The sequence below is a fragment of the Oncorhynchus clarkii genome, chromosome 5 (genome assembly GCF_045791955.1).
Source record: "Oncorhynchus clarkii lewisi isolate Uvic-CL-2024 chromosome 5, UVic_Ocla_1.0, whole genome shotgun sequence".
Taxonomy (NCBI): Eukaryota; Metazoa; Chordata; class Actinopteri; order Salmoniformes; family Salmonidae; genus Oncorhynchus; species Oncorhynchus clarkii.
In genome coordinates, this window is record NC_092151.1 from 85278001 (window position 1) to 85303497 (window position 25497).

Below are 25497 nucleotides of genomic sequence, written 5' to 3' on the forward strand. Positions count from 1 at the left end.
CTGATCTACAGTTAACGTGTCCCTGAAGACTGAGTAGCCAAAGAGAGGGAGAAGGAGTAAGAGAGCAAGAGAGAGAGAGAGAGAGAGTGAGAGAGAGAGAGAGAGAGAGAGAGAGAGAGAGAGAGGGGTAATTATACAGAGACTGAAAGACAGAGGAAAGGAGGAAAGTGAAAACAGGCAGAAAAAGTTAACCAGTCAGAGTGAAAGTTCCCTCACTGTGGCAAAGACTTAAAAAGCGTACAAACAAGGTCTCTCTCTTTCTCCCTCTCTCTCTCTCTCTGTCTGTCTGTCAGTCAGTGTGCAGGGCAGAGAGAGGGGTGTTAAATCTCCAGAGCACAGGGGCCATTAGCTGGGTGTAGACCGGCGATATGTCAGTGCCTGGGGGAAGAGATACAGCGTGACACCACCCCCCTACCCACCACAGGAAATTGCCATTTTCTCCAACAACCGGTTTAAAGGGTTGTTTAGTGGGCGACAAGCCGGGCATTAGAATTCCACCAATTCCTACTGTGGTCTTAATGGGAGAGAGAGGAGGGGGAAAGGAGGAGATGAGGAGAGGGGAGAGAGGGGAAAGGTGGGGTACAGGCAGGCGTCTATTTAGGGATGCTGAGAGTGTGACAGGCTCAGTCTGAGTACCAGGGCTAATGTCAGCCATGCCAAGTGAGAGATGGACAGTTAACACACCAGAATGTCTAATGGCTAACATTTGCAGCGGTGCCTTGCCTTTGTAAAACAGTCCACATGCACAGTGCACTTCTAGAGTATGCAATCTTTTAAAACAGGTGTACACTGCATATATTCGGATGTCATAGAACTAATTCCCCTCTTTTATGATCTACATGGCTTCAATTCTGTTGAGTATGAATATATATACGATCACTTACAGTACATTTACATACACCTAAACCCCTCCAAGCCAGCTCCATGCACATGACCCAGCCCAGAGCAAAACATATCGACATCAGATCAATTGGAAGCAGCCAGGAAGCAGCCAGGAATCAGCCCAGGAAGCAGCCCAGGAAGCAGACAGGAAGCAGACAGGAAGCAGACAGGAAGCAGGCAGGAAGCAGCCCAGGAAGCAGACAGGAAGCAGCCCAGAAAGCAGACAGGAAGCAGACAGGAAGCAGCCAGGAAGCAGACAGGTAGCAGCCAGGAAGCAGACAGGAAGCAGACAGGGAGCAGACAGGAAGCAGACAGGATCAGAAGTCAATAGATGAGTGCACCAATATGAGTGATGGAAATACATTCCAGTTGTGTAACTGGTGCAGTTTTCTTCCTATGATTGATATGTACAGTGGCAATAAGAAAGTGTGTTGAAACAGCTGTTTAATCACATGGAAATACACTATTCAATAACAGATACATCATGGTCAGCAATACAGCATTAATACAGCCTAAATGTATTGATCATGTAAATTAATTATACAGTGTAGAGGTTGACCGATTAATCGGAATGGCCGATTAATTAGGGCCGATTTCACGTTTTCATAACAATCTGAATTTTTGGACACCGATTTGGCCGAATAATTTTTTATTTTTTACACCTTTATTTAACTAGGCATGTCAGTTAAGAACACATTCTTATTTTCAATGACAGCCTAGGAACGGTGGGTTCAGGGGCAGAACGACAGATTTTTACCTTGTCAGCTTGGGGGATTCAATCTTGCAACCTTACAGTTAACTAGTCCAACGCTCTAACCACCTGATTACATTGCACTCCAGAGGAGACTGCCTGTTACGCGAATGCAGTAAGGAGCCAAGGTAAGTTGCTAGCTAGCATTAAACTTATCTTATAAAAAATTATCAATCAATTATAATCACTAGTTAACTAGTCATTCATGGTTGATGATATTACTAGTTTATCTAGTGTGTCCTGCGTTGCATATAATCGATGCAGTGCGCATTCGCGAAAAAGGACTGTCGTTGCTCCAACGTGTAACTAACCATAAACATCAATGCCTTTCTTAAAATCAATACACAAGTATATATTTTTAAACCTGCATATTTAGTTAATATTGCCTGCTAACATGAATTTATTTTAACTAGGTAAATTGTGTCACTTTTCTTGCAACAGAGTCAGGGTATATGCAGCAGTTTGGGCCGCACAATTTCTTCCTAACAAAGACAGCCAACTTCGCCAAACGGGGGATGATTTAACAAAAGCGCATTTGCTAAAAAAGCACAATCGTTGGACGACTGTACCTAACCATAAACACCAATGCCTTTCTTAAAATCAATACACAGAAGTATATATTGTTAAACCTGCATATTTAGCTAAAATAAATCCAGGTTAGCAGGCAATATTAACCAGCTGAAATTGTGTCACTTCTCTTGCATTCATTGCACACAGAGTCAGGGTATATGCAACAGTTTGGGCCGCCTGGCTCGTTGCGAACTAATTTGCCAGAATTTTAAGTAATTATGACATAACATTGAAGGTTGTACAATGTAACGGCAATATTTAGACTTATGGATGCCACCCGTTAGATAAAATACCGAACGGTTCCGTATTTCACTGAAATAATAAACGTTTTGTTTTCGAAATTATAGTTTCCGGATTCGACCATATTAATGACCAAAGGCTTGTACTTCTGTGTGTTATTATGTTAGAATTAAGTCTATGATTTGATATTTGATAGAGCAGTCTAACTGAGCGGTGGTAGGCAGCAGCAGGCTCATAAGCATTCATTCAAACAGCACTTTCGTGCGTTTTGCCAGCAGCTCTTCGCTGTGATTCAAGCATTGAGCTGTTCATGACTTCAAGCCTATCAACTCCCGAGATTACGCTGGTGTAACCGATGTGAAATGGCTAGCTAGTTAGCTGGGTGTGCACTAATAGCGCTTCAAACGTCACTCGCTCTAAGACTTGGAGTAGTTGCTCCCCTTGCTCAGCAAGGGCCGCGGCTTTTGTGGAGCGATGGGTAACGATGCTTTGAGGGTGGCTGTTGTCGATGTGTTCCTGGTTCGAGCCCAGGTAGGGACGAGGAGGGGTACGGAAGCTATACTGTTACACTGGCAATACTAAAGTGCCTATAAGAACATCCAATAATCAAAGATATGAAATACAAATGGTATAGAGAGAAATAGTCCTATAATTCATAGAATAACTACAACCTAAAACCTCATACCTTGGAATATTGAAGTCTCATGTTAAAAGGAATCACCAGCTTTCATATGTTCTCATGTTCTGAGCAAGGAACTTAAACGTTAGCTTTCTTACATGGCACATATTGCACTTTTACTTCCTTCTCCAGCACTTTGTTTTGCATTATTTAAACTAAATTGAACATGTTTCATTATTTATTTGAGGGTAAATTGATTGTTATTGATGTATTATATTAAGTTAAAATAAGTGTTCATTCAGTATTGTTGTAATTGTCATTATTACAAATACATTTTTTTTAAATTGTCCGATTAATCGGTATCTGCTTTTTTTGGGTCTCCAATAATCGGTATCGGTGTTGAAAAATCCGAATCGGTCAACCTCTAATACAGTGCATTTGGGAAAGTAAAATCTGCAGAACAGAAGGTCCCCAAGAACACAGTTGCCTCATCATTCTTAAATGGTAGAAGTTTGGAACCACCAAGACTCTTCCTAGAGCTAGCCACCCAGCCAAACTGAGCAATCGGTGGAGAAGGGCCTTGGTCAGGAAGGTGACCAGTAACCTGATGGTCACTCTGACAGAGCTCCAGAGTTCCTCTGAGGAGATGGGAGAATCTTCCAGAAGGACAACCATCTCTGCAGCACTCCACCAATCAGGCCTTTATGGTAGAGTGGCCAGATGGAAGCCACACCTCTGTAAAAGGCAAATGACAGCCACATTGGAGTTTGCCTAAAGGCCTAAAGGCAAACTCTCAGACCATGAGAAAAAAGATTATCTGGCCTAGATTGAACTCTTTGGCCTGAATGCCAAGCGTCACATATGGAGGAAACCTGGCACCATCCCTACGATGAAGCATGGTGGTGGCACCATCATGCTGTGGGGATGTTTTTCAGCAGCAGGGACTGGGAGACTAGTCAGGATCAAGGGAAAGATGAACGGAGCAAAGTACAGAGAGAACCTTGATGAAAACTTGACACGACTGTGAGAAGCATTGGAGTCAACATGGGCCAGCATCCCTGTGGAATGGTTTTTACACCTTGTAGAGTCCATGCCCCGACGAATTGAGTCTGTTCTGAAGGTAAAAGGGGGTGTAACTCAATATTAGGAAGGTGTCCCTAATGTTTTATACACTCAGCGTATATCCTGTGTGACTATAGATGTTAGAGAATTCATATGGAATAAGATGCAGACGGTAATGTATAAAGGCTTGATGAATTACTACTGAAGTTATAAATACTGTATTTCCACATAAGCTAATTGTTGATGTTAACTAAACGACGAGAAGGGCTGGTCAGAATGAGGTATTTCAGTAAACAGAGGCCTTAGAAAGGTGTTTCTTCCCTCAGTCGGCTTTTCCACAAACTTCTGGAGGTGACATTAAACACTTTCTGTTGAATTATTTATAAGCACAGTTTCAAAACACACACACCACATCGATGCCCAAGCACACACTCACCACACAGTGGACTCTAGACCCCAGACAAGACTCCCTGGAGCTTCTGGTGGCAAGCAGTGTGTGTGTGTGTCCAAGCACACACTCACCCCACAGTGGATTCTAGACCCCAGACCAGACTCCCTAGAGCTTCTGGTGGCAAGCAGTGTGTGCGTGTGTGTGTGTGTGTGTGTGTGTGTGTGTGTGTGTGTGTGTGTGTGTGTGTGTGTGTGTGTGTGTGTGTGTAAGGACCCATATAGAGAGCAGCCCACTGACCCTCAGTCTACAGCAGCAGAACACGATCCCATTTCTTCCTGCAGCCTCATACATCAAACTCTCTGTCAGACCTGGGTTCAAATACTATTCAAAGTCTTTCAGATACTTTAACTTTCCCCGGAGTGCCAGATGGGCGGAGTTTGCACGTTTGCAACTATTCTATTCGTCAATTTAGCCAGTCAAACTGAATCAAGCCTCATTCCTCAGACCCCAGTAGAACAGAACCAGGAAAATAAGACCCCTCAGTAACATCAATCATCCCACCAACAAATTAGTGTGCAAATCCAGCCAATCAGAGGTCTAGTTCACAGCGATGACAAATTAGCTAGCTGCACGACCGACCCAGCCAATCACATCAGAGGAAGTGGCGAGTTAAGAGGGAAAGTCAGGCACTCAGAGAGAGAGAGAGAGAGAGAGAAAGAGAGAGAGCGAGAGAGAGATATCGAGAGAAAGAGAGAGAGAGAGAGAGAGAGAGAGAGAGAAAAGGGTGTTAATTAAGACATAAGTGATCTCCTCAGTTTGCTGTTTGCCACTCTGTTAACCACACATGGAAACACTCAAAAAGTCAAGCCTCGCCTCAACTCTTCACCTCTCCTCTCCTCACCTCTCGTCAGATCTCCTCTTCTCACGCCTCGTAGTGTTGATATGAGAAGAAGGGGCAAAGTTAGACAAGGACAATGAGTGAAACACTCCAGCTATAGCACGTATAAATTATATCCAACACTGAACTCTCTCCCCTTGTATCTTAATCTTCTCTTTCTTCTCTATTCTCGCTTCTCTTTCCTTCTATTCTTCTTCTCCTCTTTCTCTATGTATCCTACCCTCTCTTTTACTCTACATCTTTCTCCTCTCTCCTTTTCTCTTCTCTCTCTGTGTTGGGCTGCCAGAGAGGCCAGCTATGGCTAACTCTGATAGCAATCTCATTAAAACGCCTACGCAGCACTAGCACTTTGGCTAAGGAGCAATCAGCCAGCACTGAGGCCCGGACTGAGTTGGGGGCAACCCTAGTGGCTGTACGGCTCTGGTGGGGGCTTACGGGAGGAGGGAACGGGGAGGCCGTCGGCCACATGGGAAATAGTCCTGCAGCTCCGCAGCCTGGAGCATGAAATTAAAGCCGTTCCGGGCAGAGCATCTGACTGGATCCTTCTTTCCCTCATATTCAGAATAATAAACTACAGCACTACTCCTGCACCGCGCTAGAATACACCCCCCCCCCCCTCCTTATTGTCTCTGGCTCGGGCTCCATGGAACAGACAAAGTTAACATAGGCTGCACTACAGATGAGGTGGTGAACTAATACTGAAAGAGGGGGGAGGGAGGGAGGGAGAAAGAGAGAGGGTGAGGGGGGAGAGAGAGAAAGAGAGAGACAGTTACCACAACAGAGTACAGGTAAACAGGTCAGGACAGCTAATGAAGATGTATTAACAGCAAGACTGGGAGCAAACATCACAACAGAAATGAACAGTCAGGATATACAACTTCTGATATGTTTATTACTGTGGCGGTTTCAATGACTTTGTAACAACAACGGATTAAACACAACACCTCAAACAGGAGCTGTAGAACTCACAAAACCAACTATAAACAGTTTTGCTGTCTATGAACTTTACTTGAAGGACCAGTTCTACTTTGCAGGAATAATGATGTTACGTGGATTGACAGAGTGTCTGAAGGGCTGTGAGAATGAGTCACTCTGAGCCCTGGAGAGAGAGGGAATAGACAGAGAGGTAGATGAGAGAAGTGAGGGAATGAGTCACTCTGAGCCCTGGAGAGAGGGGGAATAGACAGAGAGGTAGAGGAGAGAAGTGAGGGAATGAGCCACTCTGAGCCCTGGAGAGAGAGGGAATAGACAGAGAGGTAGAGGAGAGAAGTGAGGGAATGAGTCACTCTGAGCCCTGGAGAGAGAGGGAATAGACAGAGAGGTAGAGGAGAGAAGTGAGGGAATGAGCCACTCTGAGCCCTGGAGAGAGAGGGAATAGACAGAGAGGTAGAGGAGAGAAGTGAGGGAATGAGCCACTCTGAGCCCTGGAGAGAGAGGGAATAGACAGAGAGGTAGAGGAGAGAAGTGAGGGAATGAGTCACTCTGAGCCCTGGAGAGAGAGGGAATAGACAGAGAGGTAGAGGAGAGAAGTGAGGGAATGAGTCACTCTGAGCCCTGGAGAGAGAGGGAATAGACAGAGAGGTAGAGGAGAGAAGTGAGGGAATGAGCCACTCTGAGCCCTGGAGAGAGAGGGAATAGACAGAGAGGTAGAGGAGAGAAGTGAGGGAATGAGTCACTCTGAGCCCTGGAGAGAGAGGGAATAGACAGAGAGGTAGAGGAGAGAAGTGAGGGAATGAGTCACTCTGAGCCCTGGAGAGAGAGGGAATAGACAGAGAGGTAGAGGAGAGAAGTGAGGGAATGAGTCACTCTGAGCCCTGGAGAGAGAGGGAATAGACAGAGAGGTAGAGGAGAGAAGTGAGGGAATGAGCCACTCTGAGCCCTGGAGAGAGAGGGAATAGACAGAGAGGTAGAGGAAAGAAGTGAGGGAATGAGCCACTCTGAGCCCTGGAGAGAGAGGGAATAGACAGAGAGGTAGAGGAGAGAAGTGAGGGAATGAGCCACTCTGAGCCCTGGAGAGAGAGGGAATAGACAGAGAGGTAGAGGAGAGAAGTGAGGGAATGAGCCACTCTGAGCCCTGGAGAGAGAGGGAATAGACAGAGAGGTAGAGGAGAGAAGTGAGGGAATGAGCCACTCTGAGCCCTGGAGAGAGAGGGAATAGACAGAGAGGTAGAGGAGAGAAGTGAGGGAATGAGTCACTCTGAGCCCTGGAGAGAGAGGGAATAGACAGAGAGGTAGAGGAGAGAAGTGAGGGAATGAGCCACTCTGAGCCCTGGAGAGAGAGGGAATAGACAGAGAGGTAGAGGAGAGAAGTGAGGGAATGAGCCACTCTGAGCCCTGGAGAGAGAGGGAATAGACAGAGAGGTAGAGGAGAGAAGTGAGGGAATGAGTCACTCTGAGTCCTGGAGAGAGAGGGAATAGACAGAGAGGTAGAGGAGAGAAGTGAGTGAATGAGTCACTCTGAGCCCTGGAGAGAGAGGGAATAGACAGAGAGGTAGAGGAGAGAAGTGAGGGAATGAGTCACTCTGAGCCCTGAAGAGAGAGGGAATAGACAGAGAGGTAGAGGAGAGAAGTGAGGGAATGAGCCACTCTGAGCCCTGGAGAGAGAGGGAATAGACAGAGAGGTAGAGGAGAGAAGTGAGGGAATGAGCCACTCTAAACCCTGGAGAGAGAGGGAATAGACAGAGAGGTAGAGGAGAGAAGTGGGAGAATGAGTCACTCTGAGCCCTGGAGAGAGAGGGAATAGACAGAGAGGTAGAGGAGAGAAGTGAGGGAATGAGCCACTCTGAGCCCTGGAGAGAGAGGGAATAGACAGAGAGGAAGAGGAGAGAAGTGAGGGGATGAGTCACTCTGAGCCCTGGAGAGAGAGGGAATAGACAGAGAGGTAGAGGAGAGAAGTGAGGGAATGAGCCACTCTGAGCCCTGGAGAGAGAGGGAATAGACAGAGAGGTAGAGGAGAGAAGTGAGGGAATGAGCCACTCTGAGCCCTGGAGAGAGAGGGAATAGACAGAGAGGTAGAGGAGAGAAGTGAGTGAATGAGTCACTCTGAGCCCTGGAGAGAGAGGGAATAGACAGAGAGGTAGAGGAGAGAAGTGAGGGAATGAGTCACTCTGAGCCCTGAAGAGAGAGGGAATAGACAGAGAGGTAGAGGAGAGAAGTGAGGGAATGAGCCACTCTGAGCCCTGGAGAGAGAGGGAATAGACAGAGAGGTAGAGGAGAGAAGTGAGGGAATGAGCCACTCTAAACCCTGGAGAGAGAGGGAATAGACAGAGAGGTAGAGGAGAGAAGTGGGGGAATGAGTCACTCTGAGCCCTGGAGAGAGAGGGAATAGACAGAGAGGTAGAGGAGAGAAGTGAGGGAATGAGCCACTCTGAGCCCTGGAGAGAGAGGGAATAGACAGAGAGGTAGAGGAGAGAAGTGAGGGGATGAGTCACTCTGAGCCCTGGAGAGAGAGGGAATAGACAGAGAGGTAGAGGAGAGAAGTGAGGGAATGAGCCACTCTGAGCCCTGGAGAGAGAGGGAATAGACAGAGAGGTAGAGGAGAGAAGTGAGGGAATGAGCCACTCTGAGCCCTGGAGAGAGAGGGAATAGACAGAGAGGTAGAGGAGAGAAGTGAGGGAATGAGTCACTCTGAGCCCTGGAGAGAGAGGGAATAGACAGAGAATTAGAGGAGAGAAGTGAGGGAATGAGTCACTCTGAGCCCTGGAGAGAGAGGGAATAGACAGAGAGGTAGAGGAGAGAAGTGAGGGAATGTGTGGCAGATTAAGCTGGAGGATAAATGCTACTTGAGAAAGTCAAGACAGTTTTTATAAATACAGGTTTTTATAAATACATTTGATTGATTGACTGACTCTACACTTTCAGTTTTGTGTCTGTATTTATTTAGCTATAAGTGGGGTAGCAACAAAACACTTTCAAAGAACACCCAAAACCTGCTAATATGAGTGCCAACAGCTCTAGAGAAAGTCCACAACCACAGTAGCTCCCACTAGAGGTCTTCATGGGTCCAACAGACCCGGAATTCCGAGATCCGACATGGGAACAAAGCAGGTCCAGGTCCTAAATTCTGACTTTTGTCCCAGATCTGGGTCGGGTCTGATATAATTGCCACGGGTCTCGGTTATGTGCAATTAAAATGCATTTGGACCCCTCCTCTATTCATTGAATTGTGTGTGAGGTGATGAGAACTGCGAACTGCAACTCAATAAAACGTATAGCTGTCTTCCTAAAACTGGTTCCGGCTGCTCATCTCACATGCGCTTGCTGAAGAGAGAGAGAGAGAGAGAGAGAGAGAGAGAGAGAGAGAGAGAGACAGAGAGAGAGAGACACAGAGAGAGAGAGAGAGACAGAGAGAGAGAGGGAGAGAGAGAGAGAGAGAGAGAGAGAGAGAGAGACAGAGAGAGAGAGAGAGAGACACAGAGCGAGAGAGAGAGAGAGACACAGAGCGAGAGAGAGGGAGAGAGAGAGAGACAGAGAGAGAGACAGAGAGAGAGGGAGAGAGAGAGAGTGAGAGAAAGAGAGGGAGAGAGAGAGAGAGAGAGAGAGAGAGAGAGAGAGAGAGAGAGAGAGAGAGAGAGAGAGAGAGAGAGAGTGAAAGGAGCATTGGCCTATGTTACTGTTGATTGCGAAGATGGAATATTTTTTTCATTGAAGTAAAGTAGAGTGAAAAGAAGCCGACAAGGGGAATGTCCTCGGGAACAAGTTTTAATATTATAGTGGACACAGATCAGAAGAATGTTGGTGTTTGCGTCATGTTTGACGCAATATTCAAACTTATTTTCATATTTATTATCATTTGTGTTACAATTATTATTATTGTAGGCCTATTTAAGAATCTAAACCATATCTTTAAATATGAAAAAAGTGCTTTGTTTCATTTTGTTAAGAAATTTGTATTGGTTAAATTCAAACTGTCTCTTTAATTTTGTGCTCAGTATTTAGTTTAAGATAGATTATAAGCCATTTGTAAAATAAAGATCATTAGCCTATTGCTGTCATTTTTTGGGTAGTCCTACGGTAGGTACTCGCCTTTGTTGGTAATTGCGGCGATACATGCATACATACATGCATTTTCTCTTAAGAAAGTCAGCCCTATGTTTTTTAAAGGTAGTAAATTAGGCTGCCAGACAAGGCTCAGCTGATAGCCAGGTGTAGCAATGGTAAGGATTCACTCCAGTGTTCTGAAAAGAAAGCTCTGCTGTTGGGACAGCTTTATGTCGGCCCTAACAGTATGTAGGCCCTAACAGTATGTAGGCCCTAACAGTATGTAGGCCCTAACAGTATGTAGTATGTAGTATGTAGGCCCTAACAGTATGTAGTATGTAGTATGTAGTATGTAGGCCCTAACAGTATGTAGTATGTAGTATGTAGGCCCTAACAGTATGTAGTATGTAGTATGTAGTATGTAGGCCCTAACAGTATGTGAGCACCGCTTGTCACTGTTATAGTGCAATTCATGTATTGTTTAGTGTTGTGTAGTGGCTTTGCAGAAATGCTGGCATGCATAACAAAACATGTATGTTGTGTTTGTCCCACTAAGAATTACATGGTGGAATCGCCACAGGAACCAAGTGCTTGTTCATCTGAACATATGTAACTGTGGATCATTTGGCCAATATGGTTGTTAACTGATGGCGCTGACAGCACCCAGTCGGAGGTTTCTTTCTCTCTCTCTTTCTACTCTCGGATCTGAACGGGACCAAACAGGCACGTTTTTCCACAGGCCTTTTCGGAACCAGTTTGACTGTCCTTGGGACCATTCGGAACGGGTCTATGTTAAATTTGTATTTATTTATGCATATTGGGTCGGGTGGAAAAGCCACAGATCCATTTCAGAACTAGTCAAACCTTTTGGATCCCATAAAGACCTCCAGCTCTCACAACTTTCCTGCAACTCTCACAACTCTCACATATATTACACTTAAGGGGTTAAAACTACACACATCCACCCACCCACCCAACTAGCAACACCCACCTATCAACACCCACCTATCAACACCCACCTTCCAACACCCACCTATCAACACCCACCTATCAACACCCACCTTCCAACACCCACCTATCAACACCCACCTTCCAACATCCACCTATCAACACCCACCACCTATCAACACCCACCACCTATCAACACCCACCTATCAACACCCACCTTCCAACACCCACCTATCAACGCCCACCTATCAACACCCACCACCTATCAACACCCACCTATCAACACCCACCTTCCAACACCCACCTATCAACACCCACCACCTATCAACAACCACCTATCAACACCCACCTTCCAACACCCACCTATCAACACCCACCACCTATCAACACCCACCTATCAACACCCACCTATCAACACCCACCTTCCAACACCCACCTATCAACACCCACCTATCAACACCCATCACCTATCAACACCCACCTTCCAACACCCACCTATCAACACCCACCACCTATCAACACCCACCTTCCAACACCCACCTATCAACACCCACCTTCCAACACCCACCTTCCAACACCCACTTTCCACACCCACCTTTCAACCTCTTCATTCTGAAAGAGTAGTTTTTTTAAAAACACCCACCAGGCTAGTTTCTTTTTCACATTTGTAATAAGGGTCCGCTACTCATGCGCTGTCGGAGGCCCCTACTTAATCTGATGCCAGGGGCCTCTGGGGCCACACATTGATTCCTTCACTGGGAAATCAATCCAATCAGATGCATTATTAGACTGACTGGGAGTCATAGGGAAGGGGGCACACAGGCTCGGGCAGGCGGCCGGATTGGAGGGTGGACAAGGGGAGTGAAAGTGGAACGTTAATTTCAAACTAATCAAAGCTGAGAGAGTGGACGAGGGAGGAGAAGGAGGAGCAGCAGAGGAAGAGAATTGCAGCTTGAGCAGGGATGAGCAAACTTGCACACACACACAAGCATTTACACACACACACACACACACACACACACACACACACACACACACACAGACCTCCCACCACACACACAACACTCCAGGATCAATCTGTGTGAGAGGAACTCCCGGTGACTCGACCTTGATTAGATATAACGGGTCTTAACGAGAAGTCCAGTAATCAGATGAAATGCCTCACAGAATCACCTTCCTCTTAATGCTTTACACACTTCTGTTCTGCCCTGCCTGCTGTCCATCAACACACTAGTCCTTGGCCCAGCCCAACCGCAGTCAAGCACCAGATTATATGAATATCTCTTTGAAAATGCTTTGAATTTCATCTTTACAAAATAATGTCAAATTGAAGTGACAATGTGGAATTGAAAAATCAAACGAGATCAAAAGGCTTTTCGTTTCTGTTTCTGTTTCTGCGTCGGAGATCAAATGTGTGGATTCAGAAAACTGGGAGAATATAATTTATCTTATTAGTCTGATTTCTCCAATTTTGAGAACCCCTGTAAACTATGGATTGAGCTTTGGGGAATTGGGGCAGATGATATGCTGGAGTCGACCACGTCACTGCCTTTCAGTGACTGGATACGCTTCTCCAATGGGGTTCTAGAGTCAACACTATTTTGATATGGGGACTGAGGTCCATACAAAGTCTTGATTGCTGCAAATCATCCTTATTCTCAGCAAAGTCAGCATGTGTGTGTGTTTCCAGGAGTTGAGCAGCTCCTCACCATCAGTAGCCTTTAAAAGACCACCCTATGTAGACCTCCACTCTCCGACACACAACCCTCACATCTCCAACATGACATACAGTTGAAGTCGGAAGTTTACATACACTTAGGTTGGAGTCATTAAAACTTCACAAGACAAGACACTCCACAAATGTCTTGTTAACAAACTATAGTTTTGGCAAGTTCTTTAGGACATCTACTTTGTGCATGAAGCAATACATTTTTTAAACAATTGTTCACAGACAGATTATTTCACCTATAATTCACTGTATCACAATTCCAGTGGGTCAGAAGTTTACATACGCATAGTTGACTGTGCCTTTAAACAGCTTGGAAAATTCCAGAAAATTATCTCATGGCTTTAGAAGCTTCTGATAGGCTAATTGACATCCTTTGAGTCAATTGGAGGTATACCTGTGGATGAATTTCAAGGCCTACCTTCAAACTCAGTGCCTCTTTGCTTGACATCATGGGAAATCAAAAGAAATCAGGCAAAACCTCAGAGAAAAAATGGTAGACCTCGACAAGTCTGGTTCATCCTTGGGAGCAATTTCCAAATGCCTGAAGGTACCACGTTCATCTGTACAAACAATAGTACGCAAGTATAAACACCATGGAACCACGCAGTCGTCATACCGCTCAGGAAGGAGACGCGTTCTGTCTCCTAGAGATGAACGTACTTTAGTGCGAAAGGTGCAAATCAATCCCAGAACAACAGCAAAGAACCTTGTGAAGATGCTGGAAGAAACAGGTACAAACGTATCTATATCCACATTAAAATGAGTCCTATAAATCAACATAACCTGAAAAGCTGCTCAGCAAGGAAGAAGCCACTGCTCCAAAACCACCATAAAAAAGCCAGACTATGGTTTGCAACTGTACATGGGGACAAAGATCTGACTTTTTGGAGAAATGTCCTCTGGTCTGATGAAACAAAAATAGAACTGTTTGGCCATAATGACCATCGTTATGTTTGGAGGAAAAAGGGGAGGCTTGCAAGCCGAAGAACACCATCCCAACCGTGAAGCACGGGGGTGGCAGCATCATGTTGTGGTGGTGCTTTGCTGCAGGAGGGACTGGTGCACTTCACAAAATAGATGGCGTCATGAGAGAGGAAAATGATGTGGATATATTGAAAGAACATCTCAAGACATCGGTCAGGAAGTTAAAGCTTGGTCACAAATGGGTCGTCCAAATGGACAATGACCACAAGCATACTTCAAGAGTTGTGGAAAAATGGCTTAAGGACAACAAAGTCAAGGTATTGGTGTGTTAAGGACAACAAAGTCAAGGTATTGGAGTGGCCATCACAAAGCCCTGACCTCAATCCCAAAATGTGTGGGCAGAACTGAAAAAGCATGTGTGAGCAAGGAGGCCTACAAACCTGACTCAGTTACACCAGCTCTGTCAGGAGGAATGGGCCAAAATTCACCCAACTTATTGTGGGAAGCTTGTGGAAGGCTACCCGAAACGGTTGACCCAAGTTAAATAGAGGTCGACCGAATAATCGGAATGGCCGATTAATTTGAACCGATTTCAAGTTTTCATAACAATCGGATTTTTATATATATATATATATATATATATATATATATCAGCTTTAAAAAAAGAAGTAAATTTAACTAGGCAAATCAGTAAAGAACAAATTCTTATTTTACAATGACAGCCTACCCCGGCCAAACCCAGACAACACTGGGCCAATTGTACACCGCCCTATGGGACTCCCAATCACAGCCAGATGTAGTACAGCCTGGATTTGAGCCAGGGACTGTAATGACACCTCTTGCACTAAGATGCAATGCCTTAGACCACTGCACCACTCTGGGGCCCAGGGTTATACCTGTCCAGCATAGTGTCTGTGTGTTGTGTTCTCTGCCTCTTGCTGGCTTCTATCTTTTAGAAGTGTCTCTGAGCCTGGACAGTGGCTGACCACTGACCACACTGGCAGCGGTGTGACCTTTAAATGTTTAAATGAATTTAGGATTGTCAACATTTAGGAAAATTCCCAACCAAAAACCTTTTTTAGGTCCTGATCATCATCATAAAGGTAAAAATGTAAATTAAACAAATACCTAACGCAACAATGCTGTAAGTAGGAAGATATATGCATCTTTCCAATGATTTGACACGGATATAAAGTGCTCCACATGTCATCGTCATTAACAACAGTTGGAAAAATGCCAGAGAGTGTGACAAGGAAGTGACAGCAGCGGAGTGCTGTGTGGCAATACTTTGAGAAGTGAAATGAGAGGTGATGAAATGCAAACTTTGCGAGTCAGTACGGGTGCCATGCTGAAAGAGAGGCACACTGAGACCCGTTGTTGGCAGCACTGCTATAACGGACAGTGAGAAAATCGCAGCGCTGATTACAGAAATGATTGCGGTTGATATGCAGCCATTGTCAATGGTAGAAGATGTCAGCTTCAATACCCTAATGGCAACCGTGACGACCCTGGAGAGATTGAACAATGATTTATCTGCAAGTACAAAGCGCAAGATCTCACAAGCACCATACGTGGCGTTAATAACAGATTGCTGGACGTCTATGAACACATACATCACTGCAAAAAGCCAGCACATTGATGAGAAGTGGGACATGCAGTACATACTGACAACTGAGAACATGGAGGAGAGGCACACAACAGAGAACCTAAAACGCCATTAATACCATTGTTACTGAATATTTTAATTGTTTAAAATCTTTATTTAACTAGGCAAGTCAGTTAAGAACAACTTCTTATTTTCAATGACGGCCTAGGAACAGTGGGTTAACTGCCTGTTCAGGGGCAGAACGACAGATTTGTACCTTGTCAGCTCGGGGATATGAACTTTTGGTTACTAGTCCAACGCTCTAACCACTAGGCTATCCTGCCGCCCCGAATGGTTGGGGGAGAGCAGTAAAATGAGTGCTGTCTGGTAGGGTTTCCACTAGTTCCCACAGCCATTAAGTCAAAATTGCCTATATTGTGAGAATTATTATTATTTTTTTGAATTAAATTTTTTTTTAAAGTACATTTAAGGTAAAGGTTAGGCATAAGGTTAGCAGTGTGGTTAAGGTTACCATATATGGATTGTAAATTCACGTCATTTTAAGACGTTTTATAAAACATTTAAATTATTTTAAAAATGACAGTTTAAACATTGAAAACATTTTTACATTTGTCACATCCCTAGGTGAGACTGTAACCCACCATCAACAATACACACACACAGACAGACACAGACACGCATGCACGCACGCACACAATGTCCCCCCCTAAACGGCAGCCCAAGGTCACTCATTTTCACATCTCGACACACTCCACAATTTCCAGCCCTGCTCATTCCTTCAGATTGCTACTGAAAATTGCTTGCAACTGCTGTTCTGTTGGCGGACCAGACCCATACAATAGTTATCCTTTACCTACAGTGCTGTAGGAAGGAGCAATATGAGAGACAAGAGGAGAGACAAGAGGAGAGACAAGAGGAGAGACAAGAGGAGAGACAATATGAGAGACAAGAGGAGAGACAAGAGGAGAGACAAGAGGAGAGACAAGGGGAGAGACAAGAGGAGAGACACGGGGAGAGAAGAAGAAAGACAAGGAGAGACAAGAGGAGAGATAAGAGGAGAGACAAGAGGAGAGACAAGGGGAGAGACAAGAGGAGAGACAAGAGGAGAGACAAGGGGAGAGACAAGAGGAGAGAAAAGAGGAGAGACAATATGAGAGACAAGAGGAGAGACAAGGGGAGAGACAAGGGGAGAGACAAGAGGAGAGACAAGAGGAGAGACAAGAGGAGAGACAAGAGGAGAAACAATATGAGAGACAAGAGGAGAGACAAGGGGAGAGACAAGAGGAGAGACAAGAGGAGAAACAATAGGAGAGACAATAGGAGAGACAATATGAGAAACAAGAGGAGAGACAAGAGGAGAGATAAGAGGAGAGACACGGGGAGAGAAGAAGAAAGACAAGGAGAGACAAGAGGAGAGACAAGAGGAGAGACAAGAGGAGAGACAAGGGGAGAGACAAGAGGAGAGACAAGAGGAGAGACAAGGGGAGAGACAAGAGGAGAGACAAGGGGAGAGACAAGAGGAGAGACAAGAGGAGAGACATGAGGAGAAACAAGAGGAGAGACAAGAGGAGAGACAAGAGGAGAGACAAGAGGTTAGACAAAAGGAGAGACAAGGGGAGAGAAGAAGAAAGACAAGGAGAGACAAGAGGAGAGACAAGAGGAGAGACAAGGGGAGAGACAAGAGGAGAGACAAGAGGAGAGACAAGAGGAGAGACAAGAGGAGAGACAAGAGGAGAGTCAATAGGAGAGACAAGAGGAGAGACATGAGGAGAGACAAGAGGAGAGACAAGAGGAGAGACAAGGGGAGAGACAAGGGGAGAGACAAGAGGAGAGACATGAGGAGAGACAAGAGGAGAGACAAGAGGAGAGACAAGGGGAGAGACAAGAGGAGAGACAATATGAGAGACAAGAGGAGAGACAAGAGGAGAGACAATATGAGAGACAAGAGGAGAGACAATATGAGAGACAATAGGAGAGACAATATGAGAGACAAGAGGAGAGACAATATGAGAGACAATAGGAGAGACAATATGAGAAACAAGAGGAGAGACAAGAGGAGAAATAAGAGGAGAGACACGGGGAGAGAAGAAGAAAGACAAGGAGAGACAAGAGGAGAGACAAGAGGAGAGACAAGAGGAGAGACAAGAGGAGAGACAAGAGGAGAGACAAGAGGAGAGACAAGAGGAGAGACAATATGAGAGACAAGAGGAGAGACAAGAGGAGAGACAAGAGGAGAGACAAGAGGAGAGACAAGAGGAGAGACAAGGGGAGAGACAAGAGGAGAGACAAAAGGAGAAACAATAGAAGAGACAATAGGAGAGACAATATGAGAAACAAGAGGAGAGACAAGAGGAGAGATAAGAGGAGAGACACGGGGAGAGAAGAAGAAAGACAAGAAGAGACAAGAGGAGAGACAAGAGGAGAGACTAGTGGAGAGACAAGAGGAGAGACAATATGAGAGACAAGAGGAGAGACAAGGGGAGAGACAAGAGGAGAGACAAGAGGAGAGACAAGAGGAGAGACAAGAGGAGAAACAATATGAGAGACAAGAGGAGAGACAAGGGGAGAGACAAGAGGAGAGACAAGAGGAGAAACAATAGGAGAGACAATAGGAGAAACAAGAGAAGAGACAAGAGGAGAGATAAGAGGAGAGACACGGGGAGAGAAGAAGAAAGACAAGGAGAGACAAGAGGAGAGACAAGAGGAGAGACAAGGGGAGAGACAAGAGGAGAGACAAGAGGAGAGACAAGGGGAGAGACAAGGGGAGAGACAAGAGGAGAGACAAGAGGAGAGACAAGAGGAGAGACAAGAGGAGAGACAAGAGGAGAGACAAGAGGTTAGACAAAAGGAGAGACAAGGGGAGAGAAGAAGAAAGACAAGGAGAGACAAGAGGAGAGACAAGAGGAGAGACAAGGGGAGAGACAAGGGGAGAGACAAGAGGAGAGACAAGAGGAGAGACAAGGGGAGAGACAAGAGGAGAGACAAGAGGAGAGACAATAGGAGAGACAAGAGGAGAGACATGAGGAGAGACAAGAGGAGAGACAAGAGGAGAGACAAGGGGAGAGACAAGAGGAGAGACAAGAGGAGAGACATGAGGAGAGACAAGAGGAGAGACAAGAGGAGAGACAAGGGGAGAGACAAGAGGAGAGACAAGAGGAGAGACATGAGGAGAGACAAGAGGAGAGACAAGATGAGAGACAAGGGGAGAGACAAGAGGAGAGACAAGAGGAGAGACTAGTGGAGAGACAAGAGGAGAGACAATATGAGAGACAAGAGGAGAGACAAGGGGAGAGACAAGAGGAGAGACAAGAGGAGAGACAAGAGGAGAGACAAGAGGAGAAACAATATGAGAGACAAGAGGAGAGACAAGGGGAGAGACAAGAGGAGAGACAAGAGGAGAAACAATAGGAGAGACAATAGGAGAGACAATATGAGAAACAAGAGAAGAGACAAGAGGAGAGATAAGAGGAGAGACACGGGGAGAGAAGAAGAAAGACAAGGAGAGACAAGAGGAGAGACAAGAGGAGAGACAAGAGGAGAGACAAGAGGAGAGACAAGAGGAGAGACAAGGGGAGAGACAAGAGGAGAGACAAGGGGAGAGACAAGAGGAGAGACAAGAGGATAGACAAGAGGTTAGACAAAAGGAGAGACAAGGGGAGAGAAGAAGAATGACAAGGAGAGACAAGAGGAGAGACAAGAGGAGAGACAAGGGGAGAGACAAGGGGAGAGACAAGAGGAGAGACAAGAGGAGAGACAAGAGGAGAGACAAGGGGAGAGACAAGGGGAGAGACAAGAGGAGAGACAAGAGGAGAGACAAGAGGAGAGACAATAGGAGAGACAAGAGGAGAGACATGAGGAGAGACAAGAGGAGAGACAAGAGGAGAGACAAGGGGAGAGACAAGAGGAGAGACAAGAGGAGAGACATGAGGAGAGACAAGAGGAGAGACAAGAGGAGAGACAAGAGGAGAGACAAGAGGAGAGACAAGAGGAGAGACAAGAGGATAGACAAGAGGTTAGACAAAAGGAGAGACAAGGGGAGAGAAGAAGAAAGACAAGGAGAGACAAGAGGAGAGACAAGAGGAGAGACAAGGGGAGAGACAAGGGGAGAGACAAGAGGAGAGACAAGAGGAGAGACAAGGGGAGAGACAAGAGGAGAGACAAGAGGAGAGACAAGAGGAGAGACAAGAGGAGAGACATGAGGAGAGACAAGAGGAGAGACAAGAGGAGAGACAAGGGGAGAGACAAGAGGAGAGACAAGAGGAGAGACAAGGGGAGAGACAAGAGGAGAGACAAGAGGAGAGACATGAGGAGAGACAAGAGGAGAGACAAGATGAGAGACAAGAGGAGAGACAAGAGGAGAGACAAGGGGAGAGACAAGAGGAGAGACAAGGGGAGAGACAAGAGGAGAGACAAGAGGAGAGACAAGAGGAGAAACAATAGGAGAGACAAGAGGAGAGACAAGGAGAGAAAAGAAGAAAGACAAGGAGCGACAAGAGGAGAGACAAGGAGAGGCAAGGAGAGAGATATCTGCCTTGTTGTGTTGTCATTTTAACCAGCAAGCAGAGAACACTATACTGTACATAGTGTTGGTTCCAGACTTGGTGCATCGGTACTGCTTGCCGTGCAGTAGCAGAGAGAATAAGTCTATGATTTGTGATGTACTGGGCTGTACGCACAACCCTCTATAGTACCTTACGGTTGAATGCCAAGCAGTTGCCATACCAATTGGTGATGCAGCCAGTCAAGATGCTCTCAATGGTACAACGTTTTGAAGATATGAAGGCCCATGCCAGGTCACTGACACACTCCCTATAGGCCGTAATTAATTCCTGAATGTCTTTCTCACACAGTTGACAGTTCCTCGACTATGATTGTTTTATAGACATATGAGACTATATGAGTTTATAACAGCTCTATGATTCTCCTACGATAGAGTCTAGCATATTGCCGTCACCCCTTGGTAAGAGCAGGTGAGTTATGGCTATAAAGAAATTGCTGTCATCTCACGGCCGTCTCCGTACAGTCATGCCCATGGATGGCATGATCAATGGCTAAGTCATTACTACTGCATTAAAAAGTCATACATAGAGGCGTGCAAAAATGCCTCCCTGCACTGCCCAAGTATGGAGCCCCAGTACACGGATCATATGCCAGAGGTAATTATGAAAAATGGGGCACAGCCCGCCGTGAATCCTTGGTAATTAATCAGCAGGAAGGGAGCGTAGCGCGGAACACTGTGGAATGCCATTACAGGGTGTAGAGGTGACCTCAGGTCTGTCTTACTGTGACAGGGGTGCACAAGAGGTCGGGGTCAGTGGTCTCTGTGTGTGTGTGTGTGTGTGTGTGTGTGTGTGTGTGTGTGTGTGTGTAGACATGGTTTGTTCTGATGGATGGAGGTGGGCATGATTTCCGTGTGTATATATCTGTGTGTATATATGTATGTGTATATATCTGTGTGTTTGCACCTGGAACAACCCCAAGGAAAGTTATCATTCTAGGTCAGAGACAAGACTCCAATCAGCACCGCAAAGCACTGCTGTGATGTGCCATCTCTCTCCACACACCCATGCGGGCACACACACACACACACACACACACACACACACACACACACACACACACACACACACACACACACACACACACACACACACACACACACACACACACACACACACACACACACACACACACACACACACACACACACACACACAGCCCTAAGGCTACTAAGTGAGTAAGAGGTAAGAAAAGAGGTAAGAAAAGGAAACAAGGAATTACAGGAGCAGCGGCTCAGATGAGATGGGGCTGAATCAGCTGCCCACAATGCAGTTCAGGCTCACTGCTCTGGCTTGCTGGTTAAGGTTTTCCAACTCGCAGCTTCCTCATTCACCTCTGAGCTGGAGGCAATGTTCTGTTGGATGTCAAGCTGTGAGTCTGGCATGTGTGTGAGCATGTGTCTCAGAATGTGTGTGTGAGCATGTGTCTGAGAATGTGTGTGTGAGGATGTGTCTGAGAATGTGTGTGTGAGCATGTGTCTGAGAATGTGTGTGTGAGCATGTGTCTGAGAGAGTGTATGAAGCTTACTGAGTGTATAAAACTTACTGAGCGTAAGAAACTTACTGAGTGTATGAAACTTACTGAGTGTATGAAACTTACTGAGTGTATGAAACTTACTGAGTGTATGAAACTTACTGAGTGTATGAAACTTACTGAGTGTAAGAGAGTGTAAGAAACTTACTGAGTGTAAGAAGCTTATTGAGTGTAAGAGAGTGTATGAAACTTACTGTGTATGACACTTACTGAGTGTAAGAAACTTACTGAGTGTATGAAACTTACTGTGTATGACACTTACTGAGTGTATGAAACTTACTGAGTGTATGAAACTTTCTGAGTGTAAGAAACTTACTGAGTGTAAGAGAGTGTATGCAACTTACTGAGTGTATGAAACTTACTGAGTGTAAGAGAGTGTATGCAACTTACTGAGTGTATGAAACTTACTGAGTATAAGAGAGTGTAAGAAACTTACTGAGTGTAAGAGAGTTTAAGAAACTTACTGAGTGTAAGAGAGTTTAAGAAACTTACTGAGTGTAAGAAACTTACTGAGTGTATGAAACTTACTGAGTGTAAGAAACTTACTGAGTGTATGAAACTTATTGAGTGTAAGAGAGTGTAAGAAACTTACTGAGTGTATGAAACTTACTGAGTGTAAGAAACTTACTGAGTGTAAGAGAGTTTAAGAAACTTACTGAGTGTATGAAACTTACTGAGTGTATGAAACTTACTGAGTGTAAGAGTTTAAGAAACTTACTGAGTGTAAGAAACTTACTGAGTTTAAGAAACTTACTGAGTGTATGAAACTTACTGAGTGTATGAAACTTACTGAGTGTAAGAGAGTTTAAGAAACTTACTGAGTGTAAGAAACTTACTGAGTGTATGAAACTTACTGAGTGTAAGAAACTTACTGAGTGTATGAAACTTACTGAGTGTAAGAGAGTGTAAGAAACTTACTGAGTGTATGAAACTTACTGAGTGTATGAAACTTACTGAGTGTAAGAGAGTTTAAGAAACTTACTGAGTGTATGAAACTTACTGAGTGTATGAAACTTACTGAGTGTAAGAGAGTTTAAGAAACTTACTGAGTGTAAGAAACTTACTGTGTATGAAACTTACTGAGTGTAAGAAACTTACTGAGTGTATGAAACTTACTGAGTGTAAGAGAGTGTAAGAAACTTACTGAGTGTATGAAACTTACTGAGTGTAAGAAACTTACTGAGTGTAAGAGAGTTTAAGAAACTTACTGAGTGTATGAAACTTACTGAGTGTATGAAACTTACTGAGTGTAAGAGTTTAAGAAACTTACTGAGTGTAAGAAACTTACTGAGTGTATGAAACTTACTGAGTGTAAGAAACTTACTGAGTGTATGAAACTTACTGAGTGTAAGAGAGTGTAAGAAACTTACTGAGTGTATGAAACTTACTGAGTGTATGAAACTTACTGAGTGTATGAAACTTACTGAGTGTAAGAGAGTTTAAGAAACTTACTGAGTGTAAGAAACTTACTGAGTGTATGAAACTTACTGAGTGTAAGAAACTTACTGAGTGTATGAAACTTACTAAGTGTAAGAGAGTGTAAGAAACTTACTGAGTGTATGAAACTTACTGAGTGTAAGAAACTTACTGAGTGTAAGAAACTTACTGAGTGTATGAAACTTACTGAGTGTAAGAAACTTACTGAGTGTAAGAAACTTACTGAGTGTAAGAGAGTTTAAGAAACTTACTGAGTGTAAGAAACTTACTGAGTTTAAGAAACTTACTGAGTGTATGAAACTTACTGAGTGTAAGAAACTTACTGAGTGTATGAAACTTACTGAGTGTATGAAACTTACTGAGTGTAAGAAACTTACTGAGTGTATGAAACTTACTGAGTGTAAGAGAGTGTAAGAAACTTACTGAGTGTATGAAACTTACTGAGTGTATGAAACTTACTGAGTGTAAGAGAGTTTAAGAAACTTACTGAGTGTATGAAACTTACTGAGTGTATGAAACTTACTGAGTGTAAGAGAGTTTAAGAAACTTACTGAGTGTAAGAAACTTACTGAGTGTATGAAACTTACTGAGTGTAAGAAACTTACTGAGTGTATGAAACTTACTAAGTGTAAGAGAGTGTAAGAAACTTACTGAGTGTATGAAACTTACTGAGTGTAAGAAACTTACTGAGTGTAAGAAACTTACTGAGTGTATGAAACTTACTGAGTGTATGAAACTTACTGAGTGTAAGAAACTTACTGAGTGTAAGAAACTTACTGAGTGTAAGAGAGTTTAAGAAACTTACTGAGTGTAAGAAACTTACTGAGTTTAAGAAACTTACTGAGTGTATGAAACTTACTGAGTGTAAGAAACTTACTGAGTGTATGAAACTTACTGAGTGTATGAAACTTACTGAGTGTAAGAAACTTACTGAGTGTATGAAACTTACTGAGTGTAAGAGAGTGTAAGAAACTTACTGAGTGTAAGAGAGTGTATGAAACTTACTGAGTGTATGAAACTTACTGAGTGTAAGAGAGTGTATGAAACTTACTGAGTGTAAGAAACTTACTGAGTGTGTGAAACTTACTGAGTGTAAGAAACTTACTGAGTGTTCGAGAGTGTATGAAACTTACTGAGCGTAAGAAGCGTACTGAGTGTAAGAAACTTACTGAGTGTATGAAACTTACTGAGTATAAGAGAGTGTAAGAAACTTACTGAGTGTAAGAGAGTGTATGAAACTTACTGTGTATGACACTTACTGAGTGTAAGAGAGTGTATGAAACTTACTGAGTGTAAGAAACTTACTGAGTGTGTGAAACTTACTGAGTGTAAGAAACTTACTGAGTGTAAGAGAGTGTATGAAACTTACTGAGCGTAAGAAGCGTACTGAGTGTAAGAAACTTACTGAGTGTAAGAGAGTGTATGCAACTTACTGAGTGTATGAAACTTACTGAGTATAAGAGAGTGTAAGAAACTTACTGAGTGTAAGAGAGTGTATGAAACTTACTGAGTGTATGAAACTTACTGAGTGTAAGAGAGTGTATGAAACTTACTGAGTGTAAGAAACTTACTGAGTGTGTGAAACTTACTGAGTGTAAGAAACTTACTGAGTGTAAGAGAGTGTATGAAACTTACTGAGCGTAAGAAGCGTACTGAGTGTAAGAAACTTACTGAGTGTAAGAGAGTGTATGCAACTTACTGAGTGTATGAAACTTACTGAGTATAAGAAACTTACTGAGTGTAAGAGAGTGTATGAAACTTACTGTGTATGACACTTACTGAGTGTAAGAAACTTACTGAGTGTATGAAACTTACTGAGTATAAGAGAGTGTAAGAAACTTACTGAGTGTAAGAGAGTGTATGAAACTTACTGAGTGTAAGAAACTTACTGAGTGTAAGAAACTTACTGAGTGTAAGAAACTTACTGAGTGTAAGAGAGTGTATGAAACTTACTGCATGTAGCATCGGCCTCGTCTGATCCATCAGCACACTCCGGCTCGCCGTCACAACGCCACCGCTGGGGAACACACTGCCCGTTCTTACAAGCAAAGTCTGTGGTTGCACACGTCTTCTTTGCTGCGAGAGAGAGAGAGAGAGAGAGAGAGAGAGAGAGAGAGAGAGAGAGAGAGAGAGAGAGAGAGAGAGAGAGAGAGAGAGAGAGAGAGAGAGGTAAGCTAAGTGAGTCTTGATTTGAACAAACAAAAGGAAAACTCAAGGTCAGGTTTTACAATCAGGTCCACTATCTAATAAGCCAACTACAAAGCTTGCAAGCTTCAGTTCATACAGGCTAACTAGACTCTCTTTACAAATACCTCCCTAAATCTGTCCATTTGTCTCAGTGCCCAGAGAATGCAGCCAGTCAGGCTG

General features: G+C 44.3%; 1 protein-coding gene across 1 annotated transcript in view; it reads right to left on the reverse strand.

Annotated features, from left to right (window-relative positions):
• The window catches only part of LOC139409489 (low-density lipoprotein receptor-related protein 8-like), a 346325-nt gene that overhangs the window by 152948 nt on the left and 167880 nt on the right, over positions 1–25497 (reverse strand). The window contains exon 3 of the mRNA XM_071154703.1: positions 25084–25206. Within this exon, the coding sequence (XP_071010804.1) occupies positions 25084–25206 (123 nt within the window). The remainder of the gene's footprint in view (positions 1–25083; positions 25207–25497) is intronic.